The sequence below is a fragment of the Leuresthes tenuis genome, unplaced genomic scaffold, assembly GCF_036924035.1.
Source record: "Leuresthes tenuis unplaced genomic scaffold, fLeuTen1.0.hap1 SCAF_3, whole genome shotgun sequence".
Lineage (NCBI taxonomy): Eukaryota > Metazoa > Chordata > Actinopteri > Atheriniformes > Atherinopsidae > Leuresthes > Leuresthes tenuis.
The window spans coordinates 121,260-141,535 of NW_027325357.1; the positions used below are offsets into that span (position 1 = coordinate 121,260).

At 44.8% G+C, this 20,276-nt stretch overlaps 2 protein-coding genes across 3 annotated transcripts; one reads left to right on the forward strand and one right to left on the reverse strand.

Annotated features, from left to right (window-relative positions):
• Positions 1-1,073: 1,073 nt before the first annotated feature.
• snrpb (small nuclear ribonucleoprotein polypeptides B and B1) lies at positions 1,074-4,385 on the reverse strand. Its single transcript, XM_072381339.1, has 7 exons — positions 4,271-4,385; positions 3,406-3,557; positions 2,338-2,449; positions 2,110-2,262; positions 1,907-2,036; positions 1,453-1,584; positions 1,074-1,262 (listed from the first exon to the last, which is right to left on the reverse strand). Exons 1-7 carry the CDS (start codon positions 4,271-4,273, stop codon positions 1,222-1,224), a joined length of 723 nt encoding a protein of 240 aa, XP_072237440.1. The 5' UTR covers positions 4,274-4,385; the 3' UTR covers positions 1,074-1,221.
• A 1,502-nt stretch (positions 4,386-5,887) lies between these two features.
• LOC140302832 (E3 ubiquitin-protein ligase RNF182) lies at positions 5,888-18,167 on the forward strand. Of its 2 annotated transcripts, none has more exons than XM_072381340.1 (8): positions 5,888-6,399; positions 11,238-11,560; positions 11,661-11,766; positions 12,309-12,462; positions 13,977-14,044; positions 14,765-14,894; positions 14,970-15,196; positions 15,890-18,167. In XM_072381340.1, exons 3-8 carry the CDS (start codon positions 11,719-11,721, stop codon positions 16,070-16,072), a joined length of 810 nt encoding a protein of 269 aa, XP_072237441.1. In that variant the 5' UTR covers positions 5,888-6,399; positions 11,238-11,560; positions 11,661-11,718; the 3' UTR covers positions 16,073-18,167. The 2 variants fall into 2 exon arrangements, with proteins under 2 accessions (XP_072237441.1, XP_072237442.1); XM_072381341.1 differs by having other exon boundaries at positions 11,502-11,560.
• The last annotated feature ends 2,109 nt before the right edge of the window (positions 18,168-20,276 follow it).

The window sequence follows — 20,276 nt, forward strand, 5'->3', positions numbered from 1 at the left end:
CAGCTTGAATGGGGTTGGTTTGGTTCTTAAACCCCCTGAAACTTATCCAGGAAGGTTTGGTTCAGGAAAGGTGAAGCGTTTCGTAGAACTGTGGCCAGATAAAGCTACACTCTAATTTTAATCACAGTCAGTTGTTCTTCAATTAGAAGGGGTGGTGAAACGTCACATGATGTCGATGACCTTAAGTTTAGTTTAGAGCAGCTTCACCTTTAATTTCAGTTGTTGACATTTTCTAATGTGTTCATTAATATGTTTAACATCTATGTTCTCAGCAGGGATCAATAATCTGCATTTCCACCGTGTTACAGGTAAATTGACATGTTTTTGTGTTTCTGTAGTCAGGGAGGCTCCGATCGCTCAGCTGGTCATCAGATCAGATCATAGAAATATGATTATTTCAAATTAAATAAACTTATGGTCCATCCCAGCTGAATTAACTGCACTGATGCTGTCTTTAAGTTACTTTAATGGCGATTTTGTCAGAGGAGGCTGGCTTTATAAAAATCTGGATTTATTAGAGCAGCGCAACGATCTGGAAACCCTTGTGGCACGAGGGGGTGTAGCTTAAACTGATTTTCAGTTCCCGTTTCTAATATTTAAAATTAAAAAAAAAGTGAATGAGAGCAGCTTTATTGGGATTTCAGCTAAATTAATAGACTTAACTTTTTACTAAAAAGATAGAATTTGGGAGTATGAACAGAGCAGCTGGGATCATCTGAGTGTTTACATGAAGGAGGGATTCAAACCCAGCTGGATTATCCGGTCCGGTTTCAGTCTGACTGACATGTTTACATAGAGCTAGAACTCAGTTCTGGGTTAACCCCAACCCTTTTACTTTCAAGAGTCACGGGGAATCAGTCAGTGACTTAAACCTGGAGCAGCTGCTTCCCTGATGGGACCTCAGCCAGGTGGAATTAACCCAACCCTGATCAACCAGCTGTCAGCCCAATAACCACAGTAAACTATCATAGACCGCTTTAACCTGCATGGGTCTGACAGACCGATAGCAGCTGAGCTAACATGTCCCAAACACTGTGGAACCCCAAAGCCGCTCCAGAATGATCGAGGTCACCTGAGCTCTTATCTCCTTTATTGAACTGGTTACCATCAAAACTGTACAAGCAGTCCAATCAAATTAAACAGAAAGCTATTAAAAAACACAAACCAGAAGGTAAAAAAAAACATCTATACAACAGCCCGGTGTGAGGGGGTGGAGCCACTTCAGGGCCGAGGGGGTGGTCTCATCCCAGGAGGCGGCGGTCCTGGAAAAGAAGTCACAGGAGTGTTAAATTCACTCATCTGTGCGTTTGAACAGGTCAGCGTCACATTAACCTTCGTTTAACTTAAGGCGAGGTTCACTGAATGATCAAAGTTATTAAAAACGAGAAGAAAAAAGTTGTTCCGCCATGCTGCAACTTAATTGGCTCCTCCTTCTCCATGGTAACAGCTTACCCCTCATGCCGGGGGGAGGCGGCCTCATGCCTGGTGGGGGCATTCCCATCGGAGCGCCACGGCCCGGACCCGGTGGCATCCCCATCGGAGGACCCATCGGAGGCCGCATGCCGGGGGGTGGACCCATCATACCTGCAGGGGAAGCCAGGACACTGAGCTGAGGAAGTGACATCAGGGGTCACCTGGCTGATGATGTCACTGAGCAGGAAGCAGACCACACAAGTGTGTGTACCAATCAGATCTGAGCGCGAGGACACATCGGACGTGGATTTCTAACCATGTGTTCAACCAGAAGATGACAGGAAGTGCGCCGCCAGATGTTCAGGTGGCTCAGGTTCAGTCTGCTCATGCTCAGATCTGATTAGCTCCTGTCTGAGCTGCTTCCTGTTCCAGTTAACGATGTCATTAACGATGTCACATCTTCAGGTGAGACGGGTACCGATCAGCTGCTCACCTGGAGGTGGGGCTCCCCGGGCCATTGGGGGCGGGGCTCCTCGCCCGGGTGGATACTGTGTTGGGGCCCCAGCAATGCTGGCTCCTGCTGCCGCCACAGCAACCGTCCCTCTGCCCTGTGGAGTCATCACCTGCAAACACAGAACCATCAGAACCCGACCACACCTGTCAGCTCAATGCAGACCGCCATGTTGCTAGGCTTACCTGCTGTGAAGGGCCGCCCACCCCTCGGACGGGCCCCGCGAGTCCAGCCGGAGCCTGAGGCATCGGAGCTCCTGCAGGAACGCCACGACCAGCCGCCCGACCCACACCTGGACCACCGGCCACGCCCGCCAGCGGAACCCGAGCGATCCCCGTCTAAAGAAGAGGTCACAGATTAGACCGGTTAGAAACCAACAAGACGAGCTTCGATCAGCTGCTGGAGACACTCACGTCTTTGGGGGGCGGGCCCTCCACGGTCATGGAGACCAGGTTCTCTCCCCTCAGCAGAACCAGACCCAGAACCCTCTTCTCCTCCCGCTCCGGCTGCTTTGAGTTCTTTGGCCTGAAGGAGACAGACGTTCAGTACCCAGCATGCACCTGTGCTCACACCTCCAGAAGACCCGGTTCTGACCTATCTATAACCCTGCCAGAACCACAGGAAGCAGAACCCATGTGGACACGTATCCCAGAATGCATTTCAGGGCTGAAACTATTCCTTAACATTTAATTCCCACCAACACGTTCTGCTCAGCGGTCGCCCTGCTTCACACGGACCGTTATTACGTCACACAACGTGCGCCGCGAGTTAACTGGAGAAAACAAGGTTTCACAGGCCAATGGCCCTGTGCAGGAAAGGATATCGAGTCCACTGAGCGGAACAAACAAGGGAACATTTCACGTTAGCATTTAGATGGAAATCAGACGGCTTTTTAGTTCAGAAGGAAGCGGTAGACACTTTCATTTCTGTACTGTATTTTTGCCAAAAAGCAACTTGTGGACAAATAGTGGCTAATTTCTGTTGAAATGTCACCAGAACTACAACCATCATATTGTCCTTAATGTGCCTCTGCCCATCATTAATGTGAGCTAATATTCTGAGTCCCATCAAAGTCCAACCAGAGTAAAAACAGCTCATTTTATCAGACTATCGGTAACATCAGAGGCTGCTGTGTTGTCTGATAAAATAAGAGGCTTTATTAGGATTTCAGCTGCATTAAAATACAGTTCTGATCCGTTACGTGAGAGCTGATGACATCACAGGTCAACCCGCCTGTTTTAGGAACTTTTTAAATTAACCACTTTACATTTTAAAATCTTTCATGTTCTTAGAAACCAACCGCAGGGAAACCGGGTCAGAACAACCCCGGCAGACCCGTTCTTTAACCCGTCTGAGCTCTGCAGGTAAACAGACTCACCTGTTCATGAGCAGATGTTGGACTAGCAGCTGCTTGAGTTCTGACACGATCAATAGAAATCGAAATAAATGATTAGCAGCCCCAGAACAGGAAGTGGACCTACTTGATCTTCCGGAACTCGTCGCAGTCGCAGAGGATGAGGTTCATGTGTTTGTCGAAGGCCTTGAAGGTGCCGATGAAGATGCGGCCGTCCTGCAGGATGCACCTCATCCTGAAGTCGATGTGCTGCAGCATCTTACTACTCTTTCCCACCGTCTGCGGACCAATCACACACAGCTGTTACTGTGACGTCATCAACAGGTGTTCATCTACCTCTGAGCAGCACTAAAGACTAATGACTTCACAACAATAATTAATGCTGGTTCTGATCCGTTTCAGCTGGTACACAGGACCGTCTGAAACACCAGTGTTCTACACGACTGGTTCTCCGTAGGTCTGCTCACACTGAGCGCAGGAACCAGCTTGGTTACGGTCCAGAACCAGGGAGCGAATCAGAACCGCTTTAAACAGGGTTCTTTGTTCTAGTTACATTAGCTGTTAGCTTCGGGATCGGACCAGGTCAAAATGGCTTTTTAAAAACGTGTTTTTATGTTCTGCTTGTATTAACTGATAGTTTCCAGAAAGACAGCATGTTCCTTATGTTCAGTTCGGGGGGGGGGGGGGTACCGTCCCAGTTAATTCCCCGCCTCAACTGGACTGCTGTACGGACCAACTTTATCCAAAACACCGAACCTGCAGGTCATCCGATAGCGCAACAGACCAGAGAGGACATATGCTGAAAATAAAGCGGTTTAATCGGATCTACACTGATTTCGGATCGATGAAGCCTCCGGTTGATCAGCGGCTCACCAACGTCCCGCCGACGTTCACATAAACTACCGCCATCATTAAATTAAACTGTAAACCAGAGAAATGCGGAGCTAACCGCGGGGGACAGCGCCCAGAACTTCCGTCCGATTAACACTTACCATGTCTGCGGTTCTGATGGCTCCGATTCCCGCCGGATTCGCCGAACAAACCAAAAATATTGACCCGCGGAGCTACCGCCAGGCCTTTAACACAAAATACAGGAAATGACGTCAGCGTCCGGGTGCTACACCGGAACTGTTCCTACCTAATATCACGAAAACGGAAAATAGTTCCTCACAGATTAAAAGGTATCGTTAGTCCTGATTGAACTTTATTTATCTATATTTATCTTACCATTAACATACAATAGTGACATGGAGCAGAAGATGATAGAAAGCAGACAGGGTACATCAATTAACATGAAATGAGATCAGATAAAAATAAATAAAGATTGGGGAACATTAGGGGCTGTCAACAATATTACATTAATCAAATATATGGGAGAGTATTGAGGCATTTTTCTTCACTATTTTCTTCAAAGAAGAGATGTAACAACAAATCTGTGAAATTTCGTTTTTTTATTTTTATTTTTATTTGTAAGCAACCAATTTTCACTTGTGAAAACTGAAAAAAACATCACATTCAATACTAAATAAATTCTAGTATTCTTCAGAATTACATCAAACAGTACATTTTCTGTGGTTATTTCAGAGGACTAGGAATTCCAAGACATAATCAATAATGCAGGTCATCCCAAAAAAGAATTAACACATTTACATTTAAAAAAGAGGTGCTCTATTGTTTCAGTTTGTTCACCACAAAATGAGCAGTTATTGTAAAAACTCCCAAAATATAAATATTCTAATCCTGAAGGGCATTTCCTTGACTTTTGATGCAAGGGTGAGTTTAGAATAGTTAGCCTCAAATCTCTTTTGTTCATCTTTGTGAAAGAGTTGAGCAATATTTTTCTTTGATAAAGATAAAGATAAAGAAAGAATGCACTGGTGAGCTCTTTAATCACAAAGGTCAAGGAAGACAGACGAAATCTCACTGTGGTAAAGAAAAATATTATCCATTTTATCTATACTAGTTTGAAAAAAGTATTAGGTCTGGATTGCTTCTGTCTTATGAAGCTTTCAGTTCCAGATGAAATTTAAATGATTTAAAAAGTTTGATTAAAGTGATCCAGTCTCTTATGATGGGTCTACACCATAATAATGTTCGAGGACTTTCTTTGAGTTCTGCCTCTGCTCCACTTGCTTTGCTCCACTTGCTTTGCTCTGCTTTTGGTTGTCGGTGCTTGTTGGCGAGGAGATGAGGAGAGACAAAGCAATCTGTGATCAGTGATGTTGGTGTGGAAAGAAAATAAATCAGAAAGGTTTTTGATGAACTTCCAGAAAAACAAACTATGAATGCAAATATGAAAGTAAAAAAGAGCTCAGTTTAACGAATGATGAAAACTCAAAGGCCGGTTTATATCAACTTAAAATTGAAACAAAATGTACAAATAAATGTTGTCTCCAGCTGTTGTTTACCTTGTTCTGTTGGGATGGGATCAGATTCCTGCTGCACGTGCCAACTGATTCTGCTGAAATTCTTCACTGATCATCATCATCAATTCCTCCTGATGAATGTTTTCACATCTAAAAATAAATATTTTCTGAGTTGAATTGATCAGTTTATCGATCCTGGTGTTGATCAGCTGTTCGTGGTTTCTCGTCATCCCACTGTGACCCGGTTGTCATAGTAACCGGGCTCCGGCAGCGCGCCGCAGTGAGACGGAGGAGAGACGGTGAGTCACTGAGAGCAGAACCCAGCGGACCGGACCGACTGCTAGCGACCGACACACCGACACCGAGCAGTTAGCTCGTTATAACGTTAGCTCCACGCGCTCTCTGCCCTTGGAGGCGCGCGACTACAAACGAGTGTTGATGAGGCTGATGACCGTCAACATCTGCAGTGACGTCACAACTGGCGGCTGTTGCTCCAACATCAGCCGGTGAAACGTAGTTGCCGCGGCAACTAGATTCTAAAACACTGCAGCGTTTCTGCAACCTGAGGGAGACACTGTGGACGTGTCGGCCACCATGTTGCTGCAGCCCCCCAGCAGCAACCAGACCGGCCCCAGCAGCAGCCTCCGGATGAACTACTGAAGCTGAACGGGCAACATGTTGCTCCAACCTGAGGGAGGCAACTACCGCAGTGACCTGAACGCTGCTGTTTAACCACAGGCTGCAACAGCCATCAGGTGAGCAGCAACACTTGGTTTACCTGCGGCTCATCAGCTGATCAGTGATGTCACACAGAGCGCTGATGACCATTTTCACCTCAATGATTCGTTTTGCTCCCTTCAGCTGTGGTTTTGTGCGTTATTTGATGCGTGATCTGGTGCCTGACGTTGTTGCGTGTTCTTGTACCATAACAGCGGCATTGTGCTGTTTCTGAGGTGCACCGACATGAAGCTGAACTGACCACAGGTCTGTTTGCCAGAGAAACACTTCCACGTGTTCCACTTTGAGGAACATTTCACTGTTTGGGACTCTGAGGCAGTCCGAGCTATAACTGAAGGTTCTGTTTGTTCATGTTCTGTCCATCAGCCAGTGTTCTCCCTCCAGGTAACTCACAGAATACCAGGACAATGCTGACTTTATCACCTCTTTCATAAAAGAAGATCTCAGAATAAATGCTTCCTCCTGGCAGATATTCAGCTGCTGCTCTTTAAACATCTTGGTCATGTTTGGACTTCTTCTCCCCAAAGATTTCCATGAAAAACCCGAAGTCATGACCGACTGTAACGGCTGCGTTGGTCCTCAGCTCAAAGATGGCAGCTTCCATCACGCTGCTGACCACAGAAAGACGTGTAAAAGTGTGGGAGGGGTTCACTAAGTAGAATCAGTCTGACGCAGGTTAGAGATTGTTTATCCGTGTCCATCTGAACTTTCTGCTGTCCTTTCCCTTTTCTTTTGGAGCTAAACTGGAGAGTAGGGCGTGTTTTTCTGAACTCCTTAAAAGGATTAACGCACCAGAACATGATTAAAAACCAGCTGTTCCCAGCAGGTGTAAAACTAAGTGAACCCCTGATCCAGCAGCTTCAGCAGCAGTGAGTGTAAAACTAAGTGAACCCCTGATCCAGCAGCTTCAGCAGCAGTGAGCTGCAGTGATGGTTTCCTGTGGGACGTTATCAGTCTCTCTCCTGGTTCTGGAGGAATCTCGGCCCTCTTCTCTCCAGCGCTGCTTCAGCTCATTGAGGTTTGCAGCTTTGGTTTCTGCAGCTCTCTTAAGGTCCCACCACAGCATTTCAGTCAGGCTGAGGTCTGGACTCTGACTGGACCATTGCAGCACCTCGATTCTGTTCTTTTTCCCACATTCTGCTGTAGATCTGCTGCTGTGTTTGGGATCTTTGTCCTGTTGATGAGCCAGTTTCAGCCCAGCTTTAGCTGTGGGACAGATGGCCTCACATCTGACTCTAGAATACTTTGGTATCCAGAGGAGTTCATGGTGGACTCAATGACTGCAAGGTGCCCAGGTCCTGTGGCTGCAGAACCAGCCCAGATCATCAGCCCTCCACCACCCTGGAGAGTCTGAGATGTAGCTCTTGGGTTTTTCACCTTGGGGTGAACTTACTGGGATGTGCACTCCTGGGAAGATTGACAGCTGTTATCAGTGTTTTCCACTTGTCAAAAATGTCTTGAAAGACAGTTGTTGTGAGTTTGTTTTATTGCAGCAGGTGGAGTTCAGTTCAGTTTGTTGTTCAACATGAGGTATGTGAAGGAGTTGCTATTGATGAAGGCTGGTTTAATGAGGTATAGATTATTTACTTTATTTTGCTGAGACTGATATGAAGGTGCTTCCTCTTACATTATTGCATCAACAGTGTTATTATTGTCCATAACAGAGGAACATGCTCTACAGCCTGAAGTCTCTTACACATGATACGATCTATCTGTTGTTTCAGAGTATTTTATACTGTTTGCTCTGTTCAATTGAATAATATCTGCTTAAGTTAATGTCACTTAAATTGTGTCACTTATTGATGTATGATCAAAATATTTAATGAAAGCATAAATGTACAAAACAATCCCTATGGTGTGGTAGTTTAAACTGAAACCCAGGTTTTAAACACATTAAAACTGAGGTAGAACTGTGTTGATACTAAAAACCAGAATGATAATGACCTGGCTTTATACAAACTGAAGCTCCTCTCAGACCTGCTCTGAACAGGTCAGATTTGTGTCTGAATTACTCCCCTGCTACAGAAATCTGACCCTGTTGGACTCAGTAATCCCTCTGAACCAGGTGCATTTCAGTAGTAGTCCGTCTGAATCCACCCTCAATGTCAGACACTTTTAGTTTTGAATCATGTGTTGTCTCGTCATTTCCTGTTTTATTTTGAAATATTAACTTCCCTCTCGTTTCAGGCATCTTGCCCTTCCTCCTGTGTCTCCCTCTGTCCCGTCCCAGGCTGTTGAATTAGCCTCCATGAGCGTTCTCACTCGAGCCCCTTCACAGCGATCATAGTCTTGTTGTCCAAAGATCTTATTTTGATGCGTGTTTTTGCTGGTAAATTGTTCACAGTCATAGTTGCACGATACTAACAGCCTGCTGTGTTTTCCTCCCTTTGGAGTGATTCTTGGTTTTTTGTATAACGTTCATAGTTCCTCCGTTAGTGGAGTGTTTTTCGTTCATAGACTAAAGTTTCCATAGCGCTGAGTTAAGTTGTAATTTGATTAGCCTTTGTTTAGTCCTCCTGGAGTGGAGTTTTTGTTTGATAAGTTTTATAGTCACACTCCCCTCTCTATAGGTATTTCATAGCCCTTTGCTTTGCTCTGTCAAAGAGGTCAACAAGTGATTATTATTAATAAACACTATTATTGATAAAGATCCTGCATCTGTGTCTTCACAGATCGTGACACTCAATAACTATTTTATGGCTGTAAAAACATCTTTTTATGCAGAAATGCAACATAAAGAGCTGTTGCATCGCAGATAGATAACTGCTGTAGCCAGAATAAATGCATTTACTGAAGAAACAAACCTGGGCTGCACAACTTCTTCTGCTGCAGCTACAGCTGCCGCACACATAAAAAAGCATCATTAACGATATTATTGTATATTATATATCATATAACTTATAAAAATAGCAACATTTTACTCATCAAAAATCCTGATTATTTGTACACAAAATCCATCCTCCTTTGTTTCCTCGTTTCTCTGTTGAACAGATTTTCCGTGCGTTTCAGTTCCATCAAGAAGTCCTTTTCTATCGCCATCGAATGCTGAAAGTCGAGCCTGCCCTGTCGTATTTCTGGCTTAGGTTTCTTAAGTTTTAAATCCATTTCTTCATCAGCTATAAAATCAACATAACTATATTTCTGCTCATGCAGTTTGCTCGCTCTGGCTGGTTCACTCTCTGACTATCCAATCCAAGGGTATGAATATGCTGACGTTACCGTCCGCCTGCTTGGGTGTCGCCAACTCAAAATCTGATTGGCTGAAGCAACAGTTTGATTGACACTTATTTTATGCTACAGGGCCCGCAGAACTGATTGTGAAGGCCTCCGGGCAGATTTCTTTAACCCTGGCAACAAATGATGGCTGAAATGTGATTGGTTAAATGCTTTAATATGAAAATACACGTCTGGAATCAGCGCAACCGAGAGAAAACCTGTGAAAGGAAGTGGACAGACCATTTGGAATTATTAATAAGTATTCATGGACAAAATATAGTTAACATCAGTCTGTGATTCAGATATTTTTTAGGCCAGCAGAGAAGGGTTAGGGTTAGCCCCCTAACCCTGACGGCCCAACACTGCTCTGAACACACTAACAGACACACAGCAATGGTGGTGGATCTGATCAGCTGCTCAGAGGAATCTATCAAATCGTGTTAACTCTTCTCCTCCTTGGTTTCACCTTCAATGATCAGCTTCATCAGAGTCATATCTTCTCATCGTCTGAGCGAAATGAACCAGAGGAAACTGTTTGAACTGCAGCTTCTGCTCTCTGTCTGATTAGAGATCAATATATGCTACCTTATTGAAGCATGTATAAGTGAAAAGAATCGGTCCAAGCACAGAACCCTGAGGAACTCCATGACTTACTCCAACGTGTGAGGAAGATTCTTCATTTACAAGAACAAACTGGAATCTATCAGATAAATATGCCTTAAACCAGCCTAATGCAGTTCCTTTAATCCCAATAACATGTTCAAGTCTCTGTAACAGAATGCTGTGATCGATCGTATCAAATGCAGCTCTGAGATCCAACAGGACAAGAAACAAGTCCGCTATCAGAAGCTAAGAGGAGATCATTGGTAACTTTCACCAGTGCTGTTTCTGTGCTATGATGCACTCTGAATCCTGACTGAAACTCTTCAGATTATTTCTATGTAAATGATCACAAAGTTGAACTTTAGACAAAAAAGGGAGATTGGATATAGGTCGATAATTAGCCAACACTTCTGAATCAAGAGTAGGTTTTTTAAGTAAAGGTTTAATTACAGCAACCTTAAAAGTCTGAGGAACATATCCTGTCAACAAAGACCGATTGATCAAATCCAATATGGAAGTATTGATTAAGGGGAAAACCTCCTTGAACAGTCTGGTTGGGATTGGGTCTAAAATACAAGTTGATGGTTTAGAAGAGACTATTGCTGTTGTTAGCTCAGAAAGATCAACTGGGCAGAAGCCGTCTAAATACAAATCAGGTTCTAAAGATATTCTAAAGCTGCTCTACTTGATGATACATCAGTGATAATAATGGGAAGGATTCCATTAATCTTCTCTCTGATAGAAACAATTTTATTGATGAAGAATCTCATGAAATCATCACTGCTGAGAGTTAAAGGAATACATGGCTCAACAGAGCTCGGACTCTTTGTCAGCCTGGCTTTAAATCTGGCTACATCATTCTCTGATAGACAGCTACTATAAATAAATGTCTCCTCATATGCTGTGTGGTCAAGTAATGTAAACTCAAAGGTTATCAAAAAATGGTCAGAAAAGACAAGGTTATGAGGAAAGAACCACAGATTGTTCAGTTGGAGGTCATGTTTGTGGTGTGTTCAAGTGCAGTTTTTTTCCCCAGATGCTGGTGATGTGCGGTTCCTGCCGTCACTTGATGTCATTTGGTGCATCAGAGCCGTGGCGTCACATTCTGACAGAGTTGGATGTGGTTTGTTCAGGTGTTGTATGAGAGAGACAAAGAGAAAGGTCTGGTGATATAAACATGAAGTCTGTAATATGTAGGTGTGTGTGTTAGTTTTCACATCAGCAAACATGGCAAACTGGAGCAGAAAACAGCTGGAAATCCACTGATAAAAGCACTGTTAACAGACCTGTCTCTCCTCAGGTGGACGCTGGCTCTCCTGAATGGACAGGTGTCTGACTGATCAGCTGATCTGGAACCAGGTGTGTGAATTAGCAGTTAAAACCCACCAATCAGATGAGAGGAGACAGGACACCATTTGTTCTCTTTATTTAACACGGTCCTTGTGTTTGTTTTCCTCAGTCAAGCCCCGCCCACAGCCGATCCTCCTTTGCTTCAGCTTAAAAGAAAAGCCAATAAGATGAGCCAGATGAAGGAGGCGGAGCTTCGCCAGGATTTGGACGGCAAGGTGAGATTTCCCATGATGCTTCACCTGTGAATCTGTAGTCATGACACTGAACAGAAACCAGAAAGCCTCTGGTACCAAGCTCCTGTCTGGTGTCATGGGCCATGAGTTTTTGTGTTCTAGTTTCCCTTTTGTTCATATTTTGATGTTTCCTGTTTTACTTTGAGAAGCTCTTATCCTTTGGTTCTGTTCTGTTTGCTTGACTTTAGTCTTCTACACCTGGTTTCTGTTGCTAACTGCTCCACCTCGTCGCTGCTTCAGTTTATATTCTCCTGGTGTTCATTTGATCCTTTGCCAGATAATTGTTGTACTGTCAGTCAGTCTTCTGTGTTTCTCTTAGATCTGTTGGCGTGTTCAGTCTGTTTTCAGTTGCACTTATACTGCTTCTGCAATGCCATTAGTTGTTTTAGTAAAAGCTACTTCTTACCGTTTTTCGCCTCCTGGGTTTGGGTTCTAACCTCTACTTGAATACAAACCCTGACATCTTGATTCTGCATTTTCAAATACATTAATTTTCATGCTTTGAACCTTTGTGGTGTGTTCAGGTGCAGAAATGGGCTCAGTCTCTGGTTTACACTCTGGAGGAGCTGGAGTGTAAAATCTGCTACAACCGATATGACACTCGCAGCCGGAAACCCAAATTGCTGGGCTGCCTGCACCGTGTCTGTGCCAAGTGTCTGAAGAAGATGGTGGACATGGGTAAGTTTGCAGTGCTGCAGTGTCAGTCTTTGCTGTTGTGTCAACTCTAAAGACAGAACTGTTTGCAGATGACTCCAACTTACTGTGCTGTGGAGCAACTTCTGAATTGAGTGGAAAATTAATTAAATATGCTAAAGATTTGGTTTGATTACAATAAATTAAGACTAAACTTAAGTAAAAGTCAATTCATAATATTTGAAAATTCCTCAACCTCCACCAATAAGAAAAAAATATGACTGATTGCCTGGAATTATAAAAAGTACCTGAAATGAAATTCTTTACAGTGATGTAGAACCGACATCAATTACATAAAAAATAAAATGTCAAAATCACTTGCAATACTGTATAAAGTTAACTGAGATTCACCTGAGACCGGGATTCACAGAACTCAGCGGAAAAATCCAGCCTGCAGGCCGATTTAAAAAGAACATAAACTGCGTAAAAACGATCCACAAAACGAGCAATAGAGCGGAGAGAGTGGACTGAGAGGCTGGCTGAGCCCACAGAGGAGAACTCTGTATAAACCTCCTCTGAAGAAGAGAGCTGGAGACCTCCAATGGAGAATTTTACATGGTGCTATTGCAACAAACGGCTTTTTAATCGCAGTGTTTTAAACGAGTTCCCTTTCTGTGGTCTGTCTGAAAACATTTTTCATGTTTTTAACCTATTTGGTGTTATTTTTACTGCCTCTGGTTTTATTTGTGGAGTCAGATATAAAAAAACAGAAAAGGAAAAGTGTAAACTCCTAAATCTACGTGACTGGCAGAGACGGGCTGCAGGGAGGTTCTTGATGCTGTGACTCTGTACAACATGAAGGCCAGACTGAGGCTGGAGTTCCACAGGGTCACAGGGAATGTGGATGTCTTTGCACATCAGTGGGCTCAAGAGGAGCTTTGGTGCCGGGTGGCTGGTGGAGAAATAAAATTAGCATCCTTTTTAAATTGATTCATTAAGTAAAACTATAAATAAAGTGCTGTTTAAAAATAAAAAAATCTTCGTTTTCTGGTTCTGATTTTGTTCGTTTGGAGTTTTCTGTTGTTTCCTGCTGAGCAGTGATTTCATGTAGTGAGTAAAATAAAGACTTTTGGTGAAGTTTGGTTTGGTTCCAAACCTCTCAACTTCAACGATGAATCTTACCCCTGAAGCATTAACCACAGTCAGCTGGGTTTTGGTTCCACACCTTGGGATGCTGAGGGCAGCTGGTTCAAACATTGCTGGCAGGATATGCTTGAATGATGCGTCCCACATTGATGTCACTCCTCTTCAACCTTCAGCTCTTCAGGGCTAGTTGCACTCGGCTGCTGGAAACTAAGGGCTGCGAGGCAGGTCTGTCAGAAGCATTCAGACAGAAAATTGCAGAAATGTAGCTGGTGTTACAGCGACAGGTGGAAAAAATCCGGAGCATGTCCCAGTTAGAGTGAAGACGATGATGGAGATGACAAAAGAGCGTCTGCTTCAGGGCAGTCGCGTACCGCCATAATGTGTTTTAAAGAAACGTCTGTCTTTGTTTTCAGGAGAGTCGTCACCCTCCGTCATAAGCTGTCCGTTCTGCCGCCACGAAACCTACGTTCCAGATGAGGAGGTGAGACGGGTTCACTGGGAGGGTGAGACGGGTTCACTGGGAGGGTGAGACGGGTTCACTGGGAGGGTGAGACGGGTTCACTGGGAGGGTGAGACGGGTTCACTGAGAGGGTGAGACGGGTTCACTGGGAGGGTGAGACGGGTTCACTGGGAGGGTGAGACGGGTTCACTGGGAGGGTGAGACGGGTTCACTGGGAGGGTGAGATGGGTTCACTGAGAGGGTGAGACGGGTTCACTGGGAGGGTGAGACGGGTTCACTGGGAGGGTGAGACGGGTTCACTGAGAGGGTGAGACGGGTTCACTGGGAGGGTGAGACGGGTTCACTGGGAGGGTGAGACGGGTTCACTGGGAGGGTGAGACGGGTTCACTGAGAGGGTGAGACGGGTTCACTGGGAGGGTGAGACGGGTTCACTGAGAGGGTGAGACGGGTTCACTGAGAGGGTGAGACGGGTTCACTGGGAGGGTGAGACGGGTTCACTGGGAGGGTGAGACGGGTTCACTGGGAGGGTGAGACGGGTTCACTGGGAGGGTGAGACGGGTTCACTGAGAGGGTGAGACGGGTTCACTGGGAGGGTGAGACGGGTTCACTGGGAGGGTGAGACGGGTTCACTGAGAGGGTGAGACGGGTTCACTGGGAGGGTGAGACGGGTTCACTGGGAGGGTGAGACGGGTTCACTGGGAGGAGGTAACCTGTCCTCTTCTCTTTCCTGTTCTTCTACAGGTGTGGTTGATGGAGGATGACCGCCACATCCTGGCGGTCCTCTCCTGTCAGGACCGAGCCCGGCGGGGTCTGGCAGAAGCAGCAGCAGGAGGTGATCCGGAGGTGGTGTTGAGTCCAAACAGTCTCTCTGGTAAAACTCCACCAGCAGCTCATTTCCGAACCTTTGTGTTTCCTACTCGTAGCGTAAAGTTCTTCTTTTGTGCAGGAAGAGGCGCAGCAGGAGGCTCCTCGTGCTCCTCAGACTGTCTGGTCATCACCATCATGGAGCTCCCCGATGAGTCTCCATCCTCAGACTCTCTGAGTGTGCTCAATGTGGTCGGTCTGTACCACCCCCCCAGCTTGGACTCGCTACCCTGTAGCCTACCGGCGCAGAAGTGCCACGCCTGGACGGCCCGCAGCCTCCCTCGCTGCCTGCTGGGAGCACTGTGTCTGGTCAGTACATTCAAAACCAGTCTAACCGGTGACAGCTTAACCAGCGCAACTGGCGACTGCTTAACAAGTCCAATTGGTCACATCTTAACCAGTCTAACTAGTCCAACCACTCACATCTTAACCAGTCTAACTAGTCCAACCACTCACATCTTAACCAGTCTAACTAGTCCAACCACTCACATCTTAAACAGTGGAAACCGCTGACATCTTAACCAGCCTGATCAATGCAACCTGTGACAGCTTAACCAGCCTAACCGGTGACATCTTAACCAGTCTAACTAGTAGCATCTTAACCAGTCTGACTTCTCCAACCAGTGACATCCTAACCGGGAGACGGGAGATTGCACGGAAGACAAGTGCAATCTTGGTTTCCTTAGCTAGGATATTGTTTTTTAATTGTCTCTCTATGAATGAATTGGATTGTTTTGAAATTAATCAATTGGATTTCATTGGATTATGATTACAATGAACTGAATTCCAATTGGCTTGAATTGGACGATATTATCTAAGTGCCTGGAGATGACAGTTGTAGTAATTTGGTGCTATATAAATAAAACTGAATTGAATTGAACCAGTCCAGCCAGTGACATCTTAATGTCTCTAACTAATGATGCGAAGCAGAGGCCGATCAGATGTTGGTGTCCAGGTTTTCCTGCTCCGCTGTGTCTGACTTCCTGCCGTGTCTCCCTCCAGGTGTACTTCAGCTCGCTGCCTCTGGGCATCTACCTGCTGATGATTGGTCACCTGTGGCTTGGAGTCGTTCTCGTCAGTCTGGTTCCATGCACGCTGCTGCTGCTCGTTCTCTACGGCTTCTGTCAGTGTCTGTGCCATGAGCTCATGGAGGCGCTCGCTGCGCACACACGCAGGCTGCCATGACGACGATTACATCACTGACATCACCCCAAGCTGCCACGACAACTTCATGAAACACTGCCATGACGACGCTATCAAGACACGCTGCCATGGCAACAGCATCACCCTATGCTGCAATATAGACAGAACACGCTGCCATGACAACAATACTTAATGTAGCCATAGTGATGATGAAACAGTTGAAACCACAGAAACACAGCAGAACATCAAAGAACATGTACCATGAGAACCTAAGTCTGACTTGTGGACCAATCCATTGGAATGTGGCATCACACTGACCTTTCCCTTTCTTAATACCAGCACACCCACTTCAGAGAGGGAACAGAAGAATCCATAATCAACACCAGAGACTTTTTTTTCCATCAGCTGATCGTCATCTGATCACCACACACACCTGCCAACCAATCAGAGGTCTGTCTGTGGAACTTAAATCGAGTGACATGCGTGTGTAGTGCACAGATGGACACACTCTAAATACCTGTTAACATTGTAGTATTAACATATTGAAAACATACATATATGTTCCGTATGCAAATGCATTCTTCTAAACCCATTATTATACCTCTGTCCTCATGACCCACTGATCATCCGATACCGAGATGTATTCAGGACTCATTCTACCATCCAGCAAACACTGGAATCTGAGGGAAAGTGTTAGCTTAGCTAAGCAAAAACACTGGAATCTGAGGGAAAGTGTTAGCTTAGCTAAGCAAAAACACTGGAATCTGAGGGAAAGTGTTAGCTTAGCTAAGCAAAAACACTGGAATCTGAGGGAAAGTGTTAGCTTAGCTAAGCAAAAACACTGGAATCTGAGGGAAAGTGTTAGCTTAGCTAAGCAAAAACACTGGAATCTGAGGGAAAGTGTTAGCTTAGCTAAGCAAAAACACTGGAATCTGAGGGAAAGTGTTAGCTTAGCTAAGCAAAAACACTGGAATCTGAGGGAAAGTGTTAGCTTAGCTAAGCAAAAACACTGGAATCTGAGGGAAAGTGTTAGCTTAGCTAAGCAAAAACACTGGAATTAGATGGAAATTCTATTTAATTCAGTTTTATTTATAAATCACCAAATCACAAAAAATGTCATGTCAGGGCACTTCAGGGACACAGTACAATTCAATACAATTAGAATCCGGTTAATTGTAATTCAATAAAATCCAATTCATTAAATTCCAAATTCGTCCAAAAATCAGAACCAATTTGAAAAAAGTAGCCCAGCAGAAAACCAACAGATTGCACTGAACCTTCTCTCTGATCCAATCCCCGTCCTGAGCTGCACGAGGCGACTGTGGAGAGAAAAACTCCCTTTAACAGGAAGAAACCTCCATCAGAACCAGAACCAGGAAGAAACCTCCATCAGAACCAGAACCAGGAAGAAACCTCCATCAGAACCAGAACCAGGAAGGGTCCATCTGCCTGGACCAGCTGGGGCTGAGAGGACAGGAAAGAGGGGACAACAAGCAGCGTAACACCAGGCCAGAGACACCTGCTGAGAGAGAGAAACACAAGTTAATCACAGCAATGATGTCATAGGTACATGGAGAGGAAAGTCAAATACTAGAAGCAGGGGGAACATCTTAGCTTGGCTTAGCATAAACACTGTATGCAGGTATATCCACATTTCAGCTTCACTCTTCACTCCAAGTTCCAGGTTCTGCTGACTCTGACCTCCATGGAAGAAGCATTTCTGTGATGAAGACGGAGCAGTCAGCTGACTGAGTGACAGTCTGAGGTTGAGTCATCGTAGTCGGCCTATAACGTTGCAAAGGGAGTGGTGGGGCTGACTTTTACTCACCTAATCAGCTCAGTAGTGCTGTATCATGGAAATGTCAGTTGGACCTGTTCTACATCCTGAACAGAGACTCAATGAAAACAGTTTAATAGTCCACCTCCAGTTCAGAAAGACTTTTAACATGTTCAGAGCTACTGTTGTACTCTGGAACATTGGACATTTCCATGCTAACTGGCTTTAATCAGACTTTAAACTGTTGGATGACTCCTTGAAGTGCCAACGTTTAACTTGATATTTGACCCAAAAAAATCATGTTGCAGTTGAAATGATTCCGTGTCACTCTGTATAAGTTAATTAATAGAGCCCAAGTGTTTGAAGAAACAAATAAACTTAACTCATTAAATGTTTTTATGCAGCAGTATTTCCTCTCCTGGCCTCGGGTCCATCCAAACTCCTGCACCTGTAACCTGTTCAGCTTCTCGTGATGTTTTATGCAGTCGTTTGGCTCCAAGTCAGTTCTTGTAGCCGATTCTGGGTCTGTTCAACATGACGTAGGACCTGCTTTGTGCTAATGTAAGACAGTAACCTTCCGTCTGTGTCTCCTGTAAACTGTATATGATCAATGTCCCTCATTTGGGGTGGGGGTGGGGGGGTTTGGGGGCTTAGGGTTAGAATCAAGGTGTAATACCTCTGATGCCCACCAGGTACTGATTCCATGAAACATCCACAAGGCTCCCATTCAGAAGCATCCACATGTCAATGATTTCCCTTCTCCCACTCTTCAGCTCTACCCCTTTACCCAAAACTACGATGTTACAATCCTCAGCCTATAAATAACTCTTCCATGACTCAGTCAACCTGGACAGGTGCATCCCAAACAGAAAGCTGCCTCCGAGGAAGAACTGAGAGCAGCAGAAAGCCTCCTGGGAGCTGGGAGGATCCAGGCCTCAGCTGGTCTCTCAGCATTGATTAAAAACACTGATGTTCCCTCGAGAGCAACTGAAGAAGAGTGTTTATAGAAAGCTGCCTGACGCTGCAGTCCACCATCACAGAGGAAGAAGGTAGATGGAGTCCTGATCAGCTGCACCTGAGACTCCACATTCACTGAATTTATTTCAGGTAAAAATATCAAAAGAACATCTGCAGATCTCTGCAGGTTTCTCTCTTTAGGTGGTTCTTTACAATATGCCTTTTACCTCTCTCTCTCTCTCTATATATATATATATATCTGTTGTGTGATCTCTAAAGGACGTACCTTACAGGTGTTTTTCTACAGGAGCTTCTGTTTCCAAGTCTACAGCTGACACTTTAATGCGCGTTAATTATCCTTCATATTGTATAATTATTATTATCCAATAACCGACCTAAGAATGCTTCTCAAAGTTGAGGAAGGATTATTAACTGTTGTCTTTCTGACTGAAGGACTGTTACGATGTAAAGAATCCTTTGGAGGACAGATTCCATCATACTATAGTTAAAAAAAAAGCTTTGCACACCTGAATATGTAACAGGTGTCATCTTAATGTACTTCGAAGTAACAGGTCAGGTTCACCAGTTTGGTGAATCTTTAATACAATGTTTCTATTAAGGTTTCTTCTGTAGCAGGGAGGTGGACAGGTGAGTAAAGGTAAGTCACTTTATTTACAGGTAAATAAGATAAACCAAAATATTGCTGGAAAATGCTGGTCTGAGTGTTTATCCAGGGGAAGGTCTGTGTCTCCGAGAGGAGACGTGATTTAACAAGAATCTTTAGTTTTTCCTGAGGAGATTTGTTCCAGAATGATTGTACCGATCGGTACATTTTTTGTTTGAGGCTCTGGATAACTTCCCTGGAGTCAAGGCTGGTAAATGTGGTGTCGGTGCAGAGTGACTTCTCCTTTCGAAGAAGCAATTTGGCTAAGCCGAGGTAGATCCAGTCACACTCTCTGAAAAGCAGATAGAGGTCTTAGGCGACGTTCACACTGCAGGTTCCCATTACGTCTTTAAATGTGACCAGTCTACGGATTTCTGTGTGAACACCTCACACTCCTGAAGTGACCTGCATGCGCAGTTTATCATTGATGACATCACACCCATAGACCACACCACAATGGTGTTTACGGAAGCGACCATGGCAACAGCAACGGTACTGCTGGACTGTACGGCTAAATGCTGAAAATAGTGTGTGCTGTCAGACGGTAAATCTGTGAGCGGGTGACATCACGAAGGAGGAAGAGGGGGAAGAGAATTCAGATGTTACTGATGGCTCTGTGCGTCGTTCAGGAGATCCATCTCCTTGAGACAGCGAGTGGGAGTGGGGCCATATTGGGTAGCAACGGGGGCGGGTTACAGCAACCTGTTTGGCATCGCAAAGTCCTCCGTTTGCGCTATTGTGGCTCCCGCCTGTGGCACACTTTATTTTCTTTTTTCAATTAACTTTATTTGTCATTCATTTACAAAACAGTGCAGGGCGGGTCAGAATGACGTCAAAGTCGCATTAAA